At 47.3% G+C, this 15,713-nt stretch overlaps 2 protein-coding genes across 3 annotated transcripts; one reads left to right on the plus strand and one right to left on the minus strand.

Annotated features, from left to right (window-relative positions):
- The first annotated feature begins 10 nt into the window (after nucleotides 1-10).
- Kbtbd4 (kelch repeat and BTB domain containing 4) lies at nucleotides 11-6,400 on the plus strand. 2 transcript variants are annotated; one of them, XM_028878834.2, is made up of 4 exons: nucleotides 11-183; nucleotides 1,007-1,624; nucleotides 3,171-3,277; nucleotides 4,830-6,400. In XM_028878834.2, exons 2-4 carry the CDS (start codon nucleotides 1,036-1,038, stop codon nucleotides 5,688-5,690), a joined length of 1,557 nt encoding a protein of 518 aa, XP_028734667.1. In that variant the 5' UTR covers nucleotides 11-183; nucleotides 1,007-1,035; the 3' UTR covers nucleotides 5,691-6,400. The 2 variants fall into 2 exon arrangements, with proteins under 2 accessions (XP_028734667.1, XP_028734666.1); XM_028878833.2 differs by lacking the exon at nucleotides 11-183 and adding an exon at nucleotides 236-424.
- A 292-nt stretch (nucleotides 6,401-6,692) lies between these two features.
- Nucleotides 6,693-15,599, minus strand: Ptpmt1 (protein tyrosine phosphatase mitochondrial 1). Its single transcript, XM_028878838.2, has 4 exons — nucleotides 15,187-15,599; nucleotides 15,003-15,083; nucleotides 11,315-11,506; nucleotides 6,693-7,151 (listed from the first exon to the last, which is right to left on the minus strand). The coding sequence occupies exons 1-4, from the start codon at nucleotides 15,535-15,537 to the stop codon at nucleotides 7,014-7,016; spliced, it is 762 nt and encodes a 253-aa protein (XP_028734671.1). The 5' UTR covers nucleotides 15,538-15,599; the 3' UTR covers nucleotides 6,693-7,013.
- Nucleotides 15,600-15,713: the final 114 nt, after the last annotated feature.

Below are 15,713 nucleotides of genomic sequence, written 5' to 3' on the forward strand. Positions count from 1 at the left end.
GCAATGAATCTTCTTCCGGGCAGACGCGGGGCGGGAAGCAGAGGTTCCGGATTTGGGCACTGGCATGAAAGGAGGTAACGCAGGTAAGAAAGACCCGCAGGTGGGGAAACCGTGAGGTGTACGTAGCCCTTGCTCGGTACAGCGGAGGCCGAAGAGAAGAAGCAGCAGCAAAGAATCGGACAGGTGAGAAAAAGGGAAAGGGTGGGCGTTCTGGGTTCTAAGTTCCACACCGCTCCCCTGCTCCTGAGCTAAGCTTTTGATGAGGGAGGGTGGGGGAGACGACGGACGGTTTCCTTGGAGACCGTTTCCTAGGCGACTCTAGGTGGCGCGGTCCGATTGCACAGGGTTATGGACTTCCTTGTGCCCCCGGCCGGGGACGGCTGGGCTCTCTGGAGCTTCTTTAGGAACTCATTGGGGCGAGTGGGTAAGTAGGGAAGAGCCGCTCAGAAAAGAGTAAAGATGGAAGTAATGGATGTCCAGGCCCAGGCCTCATGTAGGAGGGTCTGCACTCTTATGTCCAGGCAAGGAGGGAATCTAACCACAATAACTGGATGTCTTGCTTTATTTACTTTCTTCTTCTCTTTTTGGTTTAATTATGCTTCCCCTGAGTCTCACTAGTTATATATCCAAATTATTTGGTTAATAAATCTTCTAAGATCATAGACTTCCTCCTTCTCTCCAGCTGACCTACAACCTAAGTCTTTTACTTGTTAAAAGACTTACTAGCATCAGGAATATCTGACTTGTTACTCAGCATCAGGAATATCTGATTTTCCCTCAAGAAAAAAACAGCAGAGATAGAACTTTAATTGATTTCACTGGAGCAGAGACCCCACTGCAGAAAAACTTTGGGTGAAGGAATGTCATGGGCCATGTTGACAGTGCCAGGAATAAGGGCAGTCCAAACCCACTTTGCTCCTGTTTCCCCCTATCTTGAGTTGGACAGTTGGATTCATGGACAATGTCTGTGAATTACTCAAATACTTAGGGTGGTATTGCTTTGCAGATAGCTGGCAGAGAGAGAAGTTGGCTACCATGGAGTCACCAGAGGAGCCTGGAGCATCCATGGATGAAAACTACTTTGTGAACTATACTTTCAGAGACCGATCTCACTCAGGCCGAGTGGCTCAGGGCATTATGAAACTGTGTTTAGAGGAGGAGCTCTTTGCTGATGTCACCATTTCAGTGGAAGGCCGAGAGTTTCAGCTCCACCGGCTGGTCCTGTCAGCTCAGAGCTGCTTCTTCCGATCCATGTTCACTTCTAACCTGAAAGAGGCTCACAACCGGGTGATCGTGCTGCAGGATGTCAGTGAGTCTGTTTTCCAGCTCCTGGTTGATTATATATACCATGGGACTGTGAAACTTCGAGCTGATGAGCTGCAGGAAATTTACGAGGTGTCAGACATGTATCAGCTGACATCTCTCTTTGAGGAATGTTCTCGGTTTTTGGCACGCACAGTACAAGTGGGGAACTGCCTTCAGGTGATGTGGCTGGCAGACAGGCACAGTGACCCTGAGCTCTACACCGCTGCCAAGCACTGTGCCAAGACCCACCTGGCCCAGCTGCAGAGCACAGAGGAGTTTCTCCACCTGCCCCACCACCTACTCACTGATATCATCTCAGGTAAGTTCATGGAGGGGCTTATCATACCCAGCTGATCAAGAATGATTTTCAGTGGATAGTCTGGCTCAGGAGAACTCTCAAGTTTATGTAACTAACCGTTGTTGGTTTACATTATCATTTCTGGTAGAGATTTAGATTGAGGTTGAGGTTCAGTGTAGCTGCTGTCAGACAGAGTGCCTTACAGAAGTAGCTAAAGAGTAAAACGCTATCATTTTCCCACAAAAGGAAGTGAGACGTGCCTGATGTTTTCATCTGCCCTGTACCATGAAGGCCTACAGGACTATTTACTAAAACAAATTGATGGAGATGATGAATCAAGCTATGTAAAATGGGAAACATTTGGGTAGTAACTTTACATAACAATTCTGCCCCTGCAAGTGAGGTGGAACTATATTTTATGCATACACTCTATGGCCTGGTAGGTGACTTCTGTGGCATATGAGAGCATATTATGCCATCGACTTTTCTTTTAAAAAGCAAGGCAGGGTTAGTGGTGTAACTCGGTCATAGAGCACTTCCTTGGTGTACTTGAGATCCTAGGTTTGACCCCAGCACTGCACAGTGTTAGTGGTGGGGCAATTTCAAGTTAACTTCATAAACATGCATCAACGAGTACATAGAATGGTGGGCTAATAAAGTGGCTTGTCTTTTTTTTTTTTTTTTTTTTTTTTTTTGAGACAGGGTCTCTTTACATAGCCATAGCTGTCCTTTAACTCGACATGTAGACCAGGCTGGCCTTGAACTCACAGGGATCTGTCTGCCTCTGCCTCCCAACTGCCAGGATCAAAGGCATTCGCTACTACTCCCAGCTGTGGTTCCTCTTGAGAGCCCATTAAGATTGTCATTGATGTCAGTCGGAGGTGGCGCATGCCTTTAATCCCAGCACTCAGGAGGCAGAGGCAGATGGATCTCTGTGAGTTCAAGGCCAGCCTGGGCTACAGAGCGAGTTCCAGGACAGGCTCCAAAGCTACACAGAGAAACCCTATCTCGAAAAACCAAAAAAAAAAGAAAAAAAAAAAAAAAACTGTCATTGATGAGGCTGGATAGATGGCTCAGGGGTTAAGAGCACTTGTTATTCTTACAGAGGACCATGGTTCAATTCCCAGAATCCACACAGTGGCTTATAACCATCAGTAACTCCAGTTTCTGGGTATCTGATGCTATCTTCTGATGGTCATGGGCACCAGACATGCATGTGGTGCACAGACATGTGCAGGCAAAATATCCATACATGTAAAATATTTTTTAATATTTTTATTTTTGTTTTTTTGAGACCCTGTCTAGAAAAAACAAAACAAACAATAAGAAAACATGAGCTGGACAGATGGCTCAGTGGTTAAGAGCACTGGCTGCTCTTCCAGAGGACCCAAGTTCAATTTCCAGCACCCACATGGCAGCTCACAACTGTCTCTAACTCCAGTTCCAGGGTTTCTGACACCCTCACACAGACATACATGCAGGCAAAACACCAATGCACATAATTATAAAAACAAAACAAAACCCAGTAATATTGTTAATGACCATGCTTTTCCTTTGGCTCTCACAGATGGTGTTCCATGTTCCCAGAACCCAACAGAGGCAATAGAAGCCTGGATCAATTTTAATAAAGAAGAAAGAGAGACTTTTGCAGAGTCACTCAGGACTAGCTTGAAGGTGAGGCACATTTCTTAAGGATTGGGGTGCCATAATCTCTGTGCACTCCAGCCCTCGGGGGCCTTTTACCTTTGTCTTTCTTCCTTTTGGCAGGGAATGTGTGTTTCTTGGTGTATGTGTGGGGGTCAGAGGACAACATGCAGGGGTCAGTTCTCTCCTTCCATATGTGGGCCACAAGGACCAAACTCAGGTCCTTATGCTTATATAGCAAGTGCCCTTACCCACCCAAGCCATTTTCCAAGTCTCTGACATAGCCTCTTTTGATAGCTACTGATTAGTCACCAACTTGAAGTCAGTAAGAACTGGGTAGTCGGATGTGTTTTCTGACCCCAGAAGCCATTAGTCTATGAGCTTTGAAGCTTGTAGAGTTTTTACTGTCTTCTCTCACACTGTCTTCTTTTGTTGTTGTTTTGTTTTTTCCAGACAGGGTTTCTCAGTGTTAACGGCCTTATTGGTTCTGGTATTCGATTTGTAGACCAGACTGGCCTTGAATGCAGAGAGATCCACCTGCCTCTGCCTCCCAAGTGCTGGGAGTAAGAGGCATGTGCCGCCACCACCTGGTTTGATGCTATCTTCAAGAACTGTTTTCTTCATTGAGTTAACAGTTCTAGCTAGGTGTGATGGCTTAACACATGGGAAGTGGACATGAAGACAAGAGGATCAACTTCAGCTACATAGTTGGTTCAAGGCCAGCTTAGCCTATATAAGACTCTGTCTCAGATGCGTGGTGGTGGCACATACCTTTAATCCCAGAACTTGGGAGGCAAAGGCAGGCAGATCTCTGAGTTCAAAACAGCCTGGTCTACAGAGCTAGTTTTAAGACAGCCAAAATTAAGCAAAGAAACCCTGTGTTGGAAAACAAAATCAAAAAACAAAATAACAGCAACATCAAAAAAGCAGGAGATGGAGCCTGGTCTACAGAGCGAGATCCAGGACAGGCACCAAAACTACACAGAGAAACCCTATCTCAAAAAAAAAAATTAAAAAAAAAAAATGCCAAGTAGCAGTGGCACACGCCTTTAATCCCAGCACTGGGAAGGCAGAGTCAGGCAGATCTCTGAGGCCAGCCTGGTCTACAGAGGGAGATCCAGGACAGCCAAAGCTACACAGAGAAGCCCTGTCTCGAAAAATCCAAAAAGGAAAAAAAAGCATGGGATGACCTGGGATATAATTCAATTTCTAGGATACTTGCCTTGTATGTTTTTCCCACACTGAAAAGCAAAAAAGCAGTGAGTAGATGTGATCCATACCTGTGATTCCCCTTGAAGGCTGAAGCAGGAGAATCTAAGTATGAATAGTTTGTGCTACAAAGCAAGACCGTGTTTGAATAAATATGTAAATAAATTGAATTGCAGGGATGACCAAAACAGATTCTCTGCCCCTGCATAAAGTGCCTAGAAGAAAATAAGTAGAAAAAAAATCAGAGTGATTCCTACTAACTGGAGGGGAGGAGGTTGGAGCAAGATGTTAAGTGTGAGGTCTGGACCATTGAGGATACCTGTCTTAGCAGTCTTCACATGAGCTGATGTCAGAATTTCAATTTTGCCAACAGGAAATTGGGGAGAATGTGCACATTTACCTTATTGGGAAAGAGTCATCTCGTACCCACTCATTGGCTGTGTCCTTACACTGTGCAGAAGATGACTCCATCAGTGTAAGTGGCCAAAACAGCTTGTGCCACCAAATCACTGCAGCCTGCAAGCATGGTGGAGACTTGTATGTAGTGGGAGGGTCCATACCACGGCGCATGTGGAAATGCAACAATGCCACCGTTGACTGGGAGTGGTGTGCTCCTTTGCCCCGGGACCGCCTCCAGCATACCCTGGTATCTGTGCCTGGGAAAGATGCCATCTACTCCCTGGGTGGCAAAACACTACAGGATACCCTTTCCAATGCAGTCATCTACTATCGGGTAGGTGATAACGTGTGGACAGAGACAACTCAGTTAGAGGTGGCTGTATCTGGGGCTGCTGGTGCCAACCTCAATGGAATCATCTACTTACTAGGGGGCGAGGAGAATGATCTAGACTTCTTTACCAAACCTTCCCGACTTATCCAGTGCTTTGACACAGAGACTGACAAATGTCACGTGAAGCCCTATGTACTGCCCTTTGCAGGCCGCATGCATGCAGCTGTGCATAAAGATCTGGTGTTCATTGTGGCTGAGGGGGACTCTCTGGTGTGCTATAATCCCCTTTTAGACAGCTTCACCCGGCTCTGTCTTCCTGAGGCCTGGAGCTCTGCCCCATCCCTCTGGAAGATTGCTAGCTGTAATGGAAGCATCTACGTCTTCAGGGATCGATATAAGAAGGGAGATGCCAACACCTATAAGCTCGACCCTGCTACTTCAGCTGTAACTGTCACAAGAGGCATTAAGGTGCTGCTTACCAATTTGCAATTTGTGCTGGCCTGAGAGACAGTGATGAGAGGAACAGCTGACTCCTGTGCCCTCCCTTTTCTGTGCATCCCCAGTCAAATCTGAAATCCCCCAGTTCAGAGTAATGTGTTAGTTTGGGTATACATGAGGAGGGCAGCACCTCAGCCCATCCCCAGGCTCATGGGGTGCTCTGTTTAGGGCTTTTCACACTACTGCTGCTCAGGTGGCTGCTGGAACTCTGCCCTTGTCCCCTGTGACCCCGTGCCTCACTTCAGGCTGCTTAGAGCAGCCTCTTCTCAGACCTAGGCACAGCCTCCCCTTACCAGATCAGTGTTAATAGAAGCACCTTGGTTCCCATGCAGGAAGAAAGGCCCATTCCTTTTTGTCCACAGCCAGCAACAGGGCTAGTTGTCACTTTTCCACAAAGAATTAAGTATTAAGAGTTTTCCTTCAGGATTTGGAGGAGACAGCAGACTAAGCTAGAAATGTACTTCACCAGCAAGAATCAACACTAGAATTCAGGATACTCCTTCTAATGTTTTCTCATCTATCTGTCAGGAAAAGACACTTTGGTTGAATTTTTGGCTTATACAAACAGATAAGCCAGAAAAGTAGAAACAATTATTTCTGATTAATAGCAGAAATTGTTTTCCAAACTCAAATATATACAATCTCTGGTCTTTTAAAAACTCTAAGCTAAATCAAGCACTAGGTACTGTTGGTACAAATAAAAGTTTTTGAAGCGATATGTTTGTCTGTGTTGACTCCTGAACCGGTGACTTCTGAAGGGGAACTGATTCCAGGCTTGGACATTTCCGAGTCAGTATTCCTGCCTGCACCCCATACATCCTGACATTCTGATCACTGCTCCACAAGTGTGAGGGAAGTCCCACAGGGTCAGGGAAATTAGGATTATTTTTATTTTTGGAAGTGCTAGGGACCAAACTCGGAGCCTTATACATGCTGGGCAAGCATTCTGCCAAGTTATACAATTGAAATTGGGATTCTGATAGTAACAAAGAACAGATCTGAGTATTCTTTGCTTTTCTAGCATTAAACGTCTTTGTTATGGTGCCATTACACAAAATATCAGATACACAATAGATTTCTGTTAAAATTAATATTTCCTTGACCCTGCCGAAGAAAGTAAGAGTTAGCCAGACAATCTTGTTCTCTGTAGCCATCCGACAGTGTTATTTCAGAGAAGGCAGGCAAAGGAAGCACATTATCTATTGTCAGCATATCTGGGGTGTTGTCCTGGCTTAAGCCCCTTTGCCCTTGACACTTTGTACTTGGGTAGAGCCAAGTTCTTTGTCGTCCACAGCCTTCACATTCTTGATGTGTCAGTGAGAGATGTCGTCAGTTTTTCCTTGCTGCCCTTGCAGCGATCTCCTTGTGGAACTCTTGGAGAACTTGCAGCTGGTTCGGCCTGATGGAGATGTGTGAGCGGATTTTGGCGATGGCTTCTATAGCCTCCTCTGGGCTCCAGTTGTGCACCTGAAGTACAAGGTGAGAAAATGAGCCAGCAAGGAAGGGGCAGGCAGAACAGGGCCGCTGGCCTAGGAGCAGGGGCCGGACTCTCAGAATTAGTGTTTAAGAAAACGAGTTGGCCGGGCGGTGGTACAGGACAGTTTGGAGAGATACTAATTACTTTAAAAATTCTGACCGTCCTGCTCCAGCTCCTGCCACCAAGTCCCGCCAGTCCCTTAGCCCACTTATAAAATAAACACACAGACTCTTACAATATTTAAACTGTTTGGCCATTAGCTCAGGCCTATCATTGTCTAGCTCTTACTCTTATATTTAGCCCATTTCTATTAATCTTTACTTTGCCATGTGGCTCGTGGCTTACCGGTACTTTACATCTTCCTTGTCCTGGCGGCGGCTCCAGGCAGTCTCCCCTTTCCTTCCTCAATTTTTTTTTTTTTTTTTTACTTTTATGTGCATTTATTTTATGTGGAATTTATTCCCGTGCCATAAGTTTTTGTTTCTTCAGTTTCGTCTGGGATATCTCTTCTGCGCAACCTCCTCTTCTGGCTTTGGAACAGTTTGTTCCTTTTCAGTGAGGATCATCTCGATGCGGCAGGGGGAGCTCATGTATGGGTTAATCCGGCCATGAGCTCTGTAAGTCCGTCGGTGCATCTTAGGTGCCATGTTCACCTGCATGTGTTCAATGACTAGAGAATCCACATCTAAACCCTTAAGTTCGGCATTACTCTCTGCATTCTTAAGCATGTGCAGCAAAAATTCAGTGCTCTTTTTAGGCCACCGGCCCTGTGTCCAGCCCCACTGTTTGGAGCCACTGGGGTGGCTTCGCCGGGACGCACTTCCGGGGCTGCGGAGGGAGACGCCGCGAGGGGCTGCTCCGAGTGGGTGAGCCGGGTGCTCGGGCGTGAGGAGTTGGCCCAGATTTCCTCTTCTTTGTGTGCAGCTGTTTGATCTAAGTTTGATAAGCTGATTGTGGAGGATCAGGTACACTAAAGGGAGTCAGTGGTACAGGACACTGTTTGGAGAGATGCTAATTACTTTAAAATTCCTGAGAATTGAGGAAGGAGGAAGAAAAGGGGAGACTGCCTGGAGCCGCCGCCAGGACAAGGAAGATGTTAAGTACTGGTAAGCCACGAGCCACGTGGCAAAGTAAAGAATAGAAATGGGCTAAATATAAGAGTAAGACCTAGACAATGATAGGCCTGAGCTAATGGCCATACAGTTTAAATAATGTAAGAGTCTGTGTGTTTATTTTATAAGTGGGCTCTGGGACTGGCGGGACTTGGTGGCAGGAGCTGGAGAGAAATTCTCCAGCTACAGGGCGGCGGCGGCGGCGGCGGTGGTGGTGGTGGTGGTGGTGGTGGTGGTGGTGGTGGTGGTGGTGCAGCACACCTTTAATCCCAGCACTCGGGAGGCAGAGGCAGGAGGATCTCTGTGAGTTCAAGGGCAGCCTGGCCTACAGAGTGAGTTCCAGGAAAGGCACAAAACTATACAGAGAAACCCTGTCTAGAAAAAAAAAGAAAGAAGAAAACAGGTTGGCAAGGTTGCTCACTGGGTAAAGGTACTTGCTGCCAGGCCTGACGACCATAACTAGAGTTGGGTCCCAGGAATTCACATGCTCAAGTGAGAACTAACTCCTGCGAGCTGTCCTCTGACCTCCACATGAGTGCCATGGTGTAGGCATGCCCACACACAGCTGCACATGTAAATAAAGTAAATAATGTGTGATAGAGGGCTTTGAAAAGCATGCTCCAGCTAGGCTGAGAAGTGCAGGCCTATAAGCCCAGTTACTCAGGAGGTTAAGCAGGAGGACCACAACTTCAAAGCTTGTCTGAGTTATAGTGCTAAGCCAGCCCAGGTGACTTAGTGAAACCATGTTTTAGTAAAAAGACAGCCAGGGATATAGCTCAATAATAGAGCATTTGGTTAATGTGCTTAAATCGCCGAGGTTCAATGCCCAGGACAAAAAAAGGAAAAGAAAAAAAAATGTTTCTTTGCTGGATGTGGTATGCTGGAAAGTCACATGAGCACAGGGGTGCTAGAGTTTGAGACCAGCCAGAGCAACAGCAGCTACCTTGTGAAAAACAAGGACATGTTCCATGAGAGCACTCTGAACTACTTCAGTCAACCAGTCCTACAACCCCGTTCATTCTTACTCTGCTAAACAGTGAAACAAATAACTCATGAAGCTGAGACCCCAGATTCCTTAGGTCTAGTCTGCCCTTTTTGAGTGGGATTTTAATAAGAGTTTCTGGAAGTAGGCTGGGGTGTGGCACAGTGGCGAAGTGCTTACCAGGCCTGAAAGGAACACTGGATCCAAGCCCAGGACCATACACACTGGGTGCCTGGGAGGGGAGGCAGGGGGATCACAAGTTCAAGGACATCCTCACTGGCATAATAGACGTTGAGGCCGGCCTAGACTACACGAGACTCTGACACAAGACACACAAAAACTAATTTCTAAAAGCACATGGTAAATGTTTTTCTGAAATTCACCACCATAGCTAGAAAAAATAGTACTTTTTTTTAAATTTAGGAGGGTTACCTTTGTGTTCTAAGGATGCATACTGATTTAGAACTCAATAGGATTAAAACAGTTCTAGCCTGCTGGGTCAGTTCTCATTTGGACCCAAATACCCTCCTGAGATTACTTCGAGCAAGTTTTTTGTGTTTTTGTTTTTCCTTATGGTCTTTTTGGAGACAGTCTCACACTGTATAGTTGACCTGGAACTCATGCTCACAGAGCAGTGTGGCCTCAGACTTACAGAGATCCTCTGCCTGCACTTACACAGTGCACAGGCACACCCAGCTTCCCCCAGAATCTGTATAATGAAAGCTATGGCTATAATGAAAGGTGTAGTTCAATCCCATATAGTCCACATTAACAGGCTATATTGATCACTATTTCCTTAAACTACCCACTTGACTGGAAATACTGTGCAAGAACCGGACTAAGCAAAAATGAGTCAGCTGGAAAGGGAAAGACTGCGGGGAATGATAAGGGACTATAAAGCGTCTGCTTCTAAGTTTTGTTTTGTTTTTTTTTGGGGGGAGGGTGGTCAAAGCTCTCTTCTTTGTTATGGGAACGGAGCCTAAAGGACAGTAAATAAATGCTGGGAAATAAACATTTACTTAAAAAAAAAAAAAGGTTTATTTATTTACTATGCATACAGTGTTCTGTCTGCATACAAGGAGAGGGCACCAGATCCCATCACAGGTGCTTGTGAGCCACCATGTGGACGCTGGGAATTGAACTCAGGACCTCTGGAAGAACGGCCAGTGCTCTTAACTGCTGAGCCATCTCTCCAGCCCATCTAAATATTTTTAAAGCATCATGCTTGCCAGTCAGTAATTCTTTTTTTCCCCTAGTATCAGGGAATAAAGTCAGGACCTCACACATGGGCAGGCAGTCTAGACTGAGCAATACCCCAGTTGTGCACACACTAAGTAAACATTAAGTAACAAAAGCTAATATTCAGAGCTTTACTAGGAAATGCCATATACAGCCCTGTAGCTGAGGATGTCATTCAGCTCCATCCTCCTGCCTCCATCTCCCAAGTGCTGGGCGTTACCATACTCAGTTTTATGCAGTGCTAGGATCAAACCCAGGGCCTCATGCACACTAGGCAAGCACTCTACCAATTGAGCTAGCCCCTACCATGCCATTTAAAGCAAGTGTTTGGCAAGTCTTTAAAGCAGGTATGGTGGTTCATGCCTGTAACCCTGGCACTCAGGAGGAAGCAGGAGGATTGCTGCCAGCCTCGTTTACAAAGGGCACCAGTCCAGTCTCAGTAGAGAATTCCCAGCCAGTCAGGGCTCATAACAAGACACTATCTCACACAATCTCAAACAAAAAGTAACTTTTTAGTCTTCTGCTGGGTTGAACACTCTTCAAAACTCTTTTTTTTTTTTTTTTTTTTTTTTTTTTTAGGCCTGCTGTAGGCAAGCACTTTGACAAACCTTCTCCTTTAAGTTTCCTGTCACATTTAAGCTAAGGAAGCAACATCAGAAAGAATTCATGTTGATCTATCCTGATTAGTATGGGCTGGCCTGTGCACAAGGCTTGGCTGTTCAGCACGATGGCACACTACCTTCTGTCAGCAGGCCTGCCAGGAAACCATGCTATTGGAAATCTCTAACAGGGAAGGCGACTCCAGGGACACTTCTCCTACCTGAATCAGATATGCTGCTACCATCGTGGCACTTCTGGATCGCCCAGCCTTACAATGCACGTAGACACAATGGCCCAGTGACTGGTACTTGAGAGCAAACTGGACTCCTCTGTGGAGGTTGGCCAAGGTGGGGACCCCCGTCATGTCAACTGTGCTGAGCCGGAGCTGCTCAACGCCCGCTTTCTTCCATTCCTAGAGCCAGGTCCACAGAATAAAAAGGGAAATCAGACAAGTTTGAGGTGAATGGTTTGAACAGGGGGTCCCCAAGGGACAGCAAGCAAGTTCCAGGGGTTATTATAATGTGACTCTTTCCTAGACCAGATATGCCTTGGAAACAGCCAACTTTTGGCCGGCAGTAGTGGTGCCCGCCTTAATCTCAGCACTTGGGAGGCAGAGGCAGGGGGATCTCTGAATTTGAGCCCAGCCTGGTCTACAGAGTGAGTTCCAGGACAGCCAGGGCTATACAGAGAAACCCTGTTTTGAAAAACAAACAAACAAACAAAATGAACAGCTGACCTGCCATTAAGCAGACATGCTGCTATTTGAGTTATGTTCAAATATTCTCCAGATGCTTTAAACCTCAGTTACAAAATATTGGCTCCATAAAGTTCAGCTGTGGGTCTGGAGAGATATAGCTCAGTGGCTAAGAGGACCCTGAACCCACTTTCCATCACCCACACTGGGAGGCTTACAGCCATCTGTAAGCACCTGCCCACACAGACACATAATTGAAGAATCTTTAGTCAGGGGTAGTGACAAACACTAACTCCAGCCCTTGGGAGGCAAACGCTTGAGGATATCTATGAATTTGAGTCTACATAAAGAGTTCCAAGTTCCAGACCAGCCACAGCTACATAGACAGTGTCTCAAAACAAAACAAACAAAACATCAGAACAACAAAAATACATTTAAAAAATTCAGCTTCAGAAGTTATGGGGCTGAGGATGTAGTTCAGTGGTGGAGTGCCTGGTAAATGAAGCCCTGAGAGACTTCCAGTACCACTTAATGTTGCAAAGCTGTGTTTTTAGCTTATTTGGGACCTATACTGTGATCCAGCTGTAGGCAAGGATAGTATAGTTTGCTGTAAATACATAAATCTTTTTACCATTTTTGAGGGGTACATAGTAAAAGAAATGGGGTTATCTGATAGTTAAAACCACACAGGAGTGTGGGGCTCAAGCCCAAAATCCCAACTCTAGGATGGCTGGAGCAGGATACACTGTGAGTGGAGTTCAAGGCTATCTATCCTAAGCTACAGAATAAAACTCCCTTCACCCTATAAAACAAAACAAAACAAAATACCTACCTGCCTTTGTGTGTTATTTAAGAAGTAACTAGAGAAATGAAATAAAGCCTTTGCCACATTAAGACAATTGTATTTTTTTTTGTTTGTTTGTTTTTGTTTTTGTTTTTCGAGACAGGGTTTCTCTGTGTAGCTTTGCACCTTTCCTGGGACTCACTTGGTAGTCCAGGCTGGCCTCGAACTCACAGAGATCCACCTGGCTCTGCCTCCCGAGTGCTGGGATTAAAGGCGTGCGCCACCATCGCCCGGCAAGACAATTGTATTTTTGCTTTAAGACTTCAAGTACACTCTAGCTACTCTTACTAACTTCTTTGTTGGTGGTGGTTGGCTTTCGATTCTCACTATGTAGCCAAGGATGCCTAAGAGCTGATGCTCCTGCCTCCACTTCCCAAATGCCAAAGTTACAGGTGTGCACCTCCATGTCGAGCTCCTTGCTACTCTTAGCAAGTCCTTGCAACTTAATGAGTGCATGAAGGCCACTTTAATCCCACCAATCAAATGAACAAAACCTGAAAGCACATTTCTGCTTGTACAGCAATCGAACCAGAACCACTTCCAGAGTTGTAAGTACTCAAGAGTCCTGAGTCAGACTATCTGGGGCTGGAGGTGAGAACTTGCTATGTAGCAAGGCTGCCAGAGGATCCTTAGACACACTGAAATGCAGCCATGCCTTGGAGATTTCTTACCTCTAGGCTAGTGGGCTGAGAAGCTCCGTCTTACAAATGCCAGTGCCTCACATTCAGAGACCAGGCATTGTCTGTATAGCTTCAGTCACCCCTGCATTTATACAACTGACTACATTAGTGAATACCAACTCTGATAGATAATGACCCCTGAGACCTGGTGACAGCACTCGGGGAAATTCAAGGAACAGTGACACGCTCTTTTGTGTGTCTCCCCCCTCCCCCTTTTCTTTTCTCGGAAAGGGCCTCATATAGCCTAGGTATGTCTCGAACTACCCAGGTGAACTTGAATCTCTGACCCTCCTGCTTCTATCTCCAGTGCTGGGATTATGGGCTCTACCCCACTACCACACCTGTTTTCTGTTCCACACTGGGCTTCACATACACTAGGCAAGCCTTTTATCAACTGAAATACGTTCCCCAGTCTGTTCTGCAGTTTTTCAATGATAACTTATTGACACAGAATATATAATAAGGAATGTATATACATTGACATAGTATATATAAGACAGGGTTTCTCTGCATAGCCTTGGCTGTCCTGTAACTCACTCTGTACACCAGGCTGGCCCTGAACTCAGGGATCCACCAGCCTCTGCCCTCCAAGTGCTGGGATTAAAAGTGTGCCACTATGCCTGGTCCGAGAGGGAGTGTGCTTTTTTTTTTTTTTTTTTAAATCTGTGTGATTTTGTGTTTAGCCATAGGCTCATGTAGCCCAGGCTGGCCTCAAGTTCCTGATCCTCCCACCTGCACACACAGAGTGCTGAGCCACATCCCTCCTTTTTTTCATTCATTCATTCATTCATTCATTCATTCATTTATTGGAGACAGGGTTTCTATGTGTAGCCCTGGATGCCCTGGAACAACTCGCTCCATAGACTAGGCTGGACCTCTTAAAAAGGCTTTTTTTCTTAGGGTTGGCCTTCATCTCCAAAGCTAATACATTGCCTAATTCATACTTGGTGCTAAAGTAAGTGTTGAATGAGCATGAATGAAATCGGCAAGGCATACAAATCACAATTTTAATTACTGAGGATAGTGACCAAAATCACAAACACAAGATGGGTGTATTAGCACATGCCTGTAATCTCAGTACTTGGGAAATGGAGGCAGGATAATCAGATCAAGTTCATCATCGACTTAAGACCCTGTCTCAAAATAAACAACAAAAAAAAGTAACATATATGTGCACATAAAGAACTGCATCCCAGGGGTTAGGGATTTAGCTCAGTGGTAGAGTGCTTGCCTAGCAAGCACAAGGCCTTGGGTTCAGTCCTCAGCTCCGGAAAATTTAAAAAAACAAAAACATAGACCATCTTGGACTGGAACTTCCAACGATCCTCCTCTTGCCTTGCCTATTCGAGCTGGAAGTCCAGGAGTGAGACACCCACACCGGGTTAGCTCGCTCTCTTTTTCAGACAGTGCCCAGGACACTTCTGATGCTGCCTCAAGCCACCTGAGTCGCCCGAGCTCCAGACTCGCACGACTTCCTTCTGCTTTGATCAACTTCGGCGGCTTTCCACCTGCAGCCATTTAACTTGCTGCGCATACTCAATGCTTGAGAAGGCAACTCGGCGTCTGCCACTCACTCGTCTGGGAGACACAGTCACCCGCCGCGTCCCACCTCGCCCTAGCTTCCCCCAGCTCTCACCAGCCCGAGCCCCCGGGCAGGCTGGCGGGGCCGGGCCCCCACCCCGCTCCTCACCTTCGCGGTGTTACACAGGAATCTAGTCTCGTACTCTTCGTTCATGGTGATCACCCCGCGCACGTTCTCGTCCAGTACCAGCTGCCGAAGCAAAGAGGGGGGCTCAGCGAGGGCCGTGGGGCGCTCGCCGAGGCCCGGGGCCCGCTCCCGGCCCGGCCCGGCCCGGCCCGGCGGCCTCTCTCACCCGGCGCGTCATGCTCCGCAGCGGCAGCGCGCCCAGCAGCACCGTGTGGTCGATGCGGTGGTACCAGTCGCGGTGTGCCGGGCCGCGCACCCTCCCGCGGAACACGGTGTAGAGCAGCGTCGGGTAGAAGAGCACCCGGGCCAGGCCGGCCTCCAGCCACGCGGAAGCCGCCATCCCGCCCCACCCCACCAGGCGCAGCGGCGAGCCGCCCGCCCCCGGGCTCGCGGCCAGCCACCGCGAGAAGGACGCGGAGGACGGGAGCCGCGGGCTGCCCAGCTCCTCCCGACCCTCGGAGGAAGCTGGCTCCCCGCGGTCCCCGCCGGGCCTTGGGGTTCCGGGGACCGACACCATGGCTCCCGAGGAGAGGCGCCGCGCGGGGGTGGGGTGGGGGACTGGAACGGCAGCGAGAGAAGGTGAAACCGTGACCCTGCCTAGGGAGGAGGGCCCTCTCTCCAACCCCTGACCCGGGGCGGGGGAGGCTGGGCAGCAGAGAGGCTCCTCTAAGCCCGGGGAAGCCCTGCAGGACC

Source organism: Peromyscus leucopus, chromosome 4 (genome assembly GCF_004664715.2).
Source record: "Peromyscus leucopus breed LL Stock chromosome 4, UCI_PerLeu_2.1, whole genome shotgun sequence".
In the NCBI taxonomy this organism is placed as follows: domain Eukaryota; kingdom Metazoa; phylum Chordata; class Mammalia; order Rodentia; family Cricetidae; genus Peromyscus; species Peromyscus leucopus.

What these genes read in the sequence shown, in the direction of transcription:
- Kbtbd4 (XM_028878833.2), top strand. Translation starts at nt 349, where the DNA reads ATGGACTTCCTTGTGCCCCCGGCCGGGGACGGCTGGGCTCTCTGGAGC. An exon ending in ACTCACTGATATCATCTCAG is followed by an intron (nt 1,625 to 3,170) that starts GTAAGTTCATGG and finishes TGGCTCTCACAG; the next exon opens with ATGGTGTTCCATGTTCCCAG. An exon ending in CACTCAGGACTAGCTTGAAG is followed by an intron (nt 3,278 to 4,829) that starts GTGAGGCACATT and finishes TTTTGCCAACAG; the next exon opens with GAAATTGGGGAGAATGTGCA.
- Ptpmt1 (XM_028878838.2), bottom strand. Translation starts at nt 15,537, where the DNA reads ATGGTGTCGGTCCCCGGAACCCCAAGGCCCGGCGGGGACCGCGGGGAG. An exon ending in TCCTGTGTAACACCGCGAAG is followed by an intron (nt 11,507 to 15,002) that starts GTGAGGAGCGGG and finishes ACCTGGCTCTAG; the next exon opens with GAATGGAAGAAAGCGGGCGT. An exon ending in TAGCAGCATATCTGATTCAG is followed by an intron (nt 7,152 to 11,314) that starts GTAGGAGAAGTG and finishes CTTGTACTTCAG; the next exon opens with GTGCACAACTGGAGCCCAGA.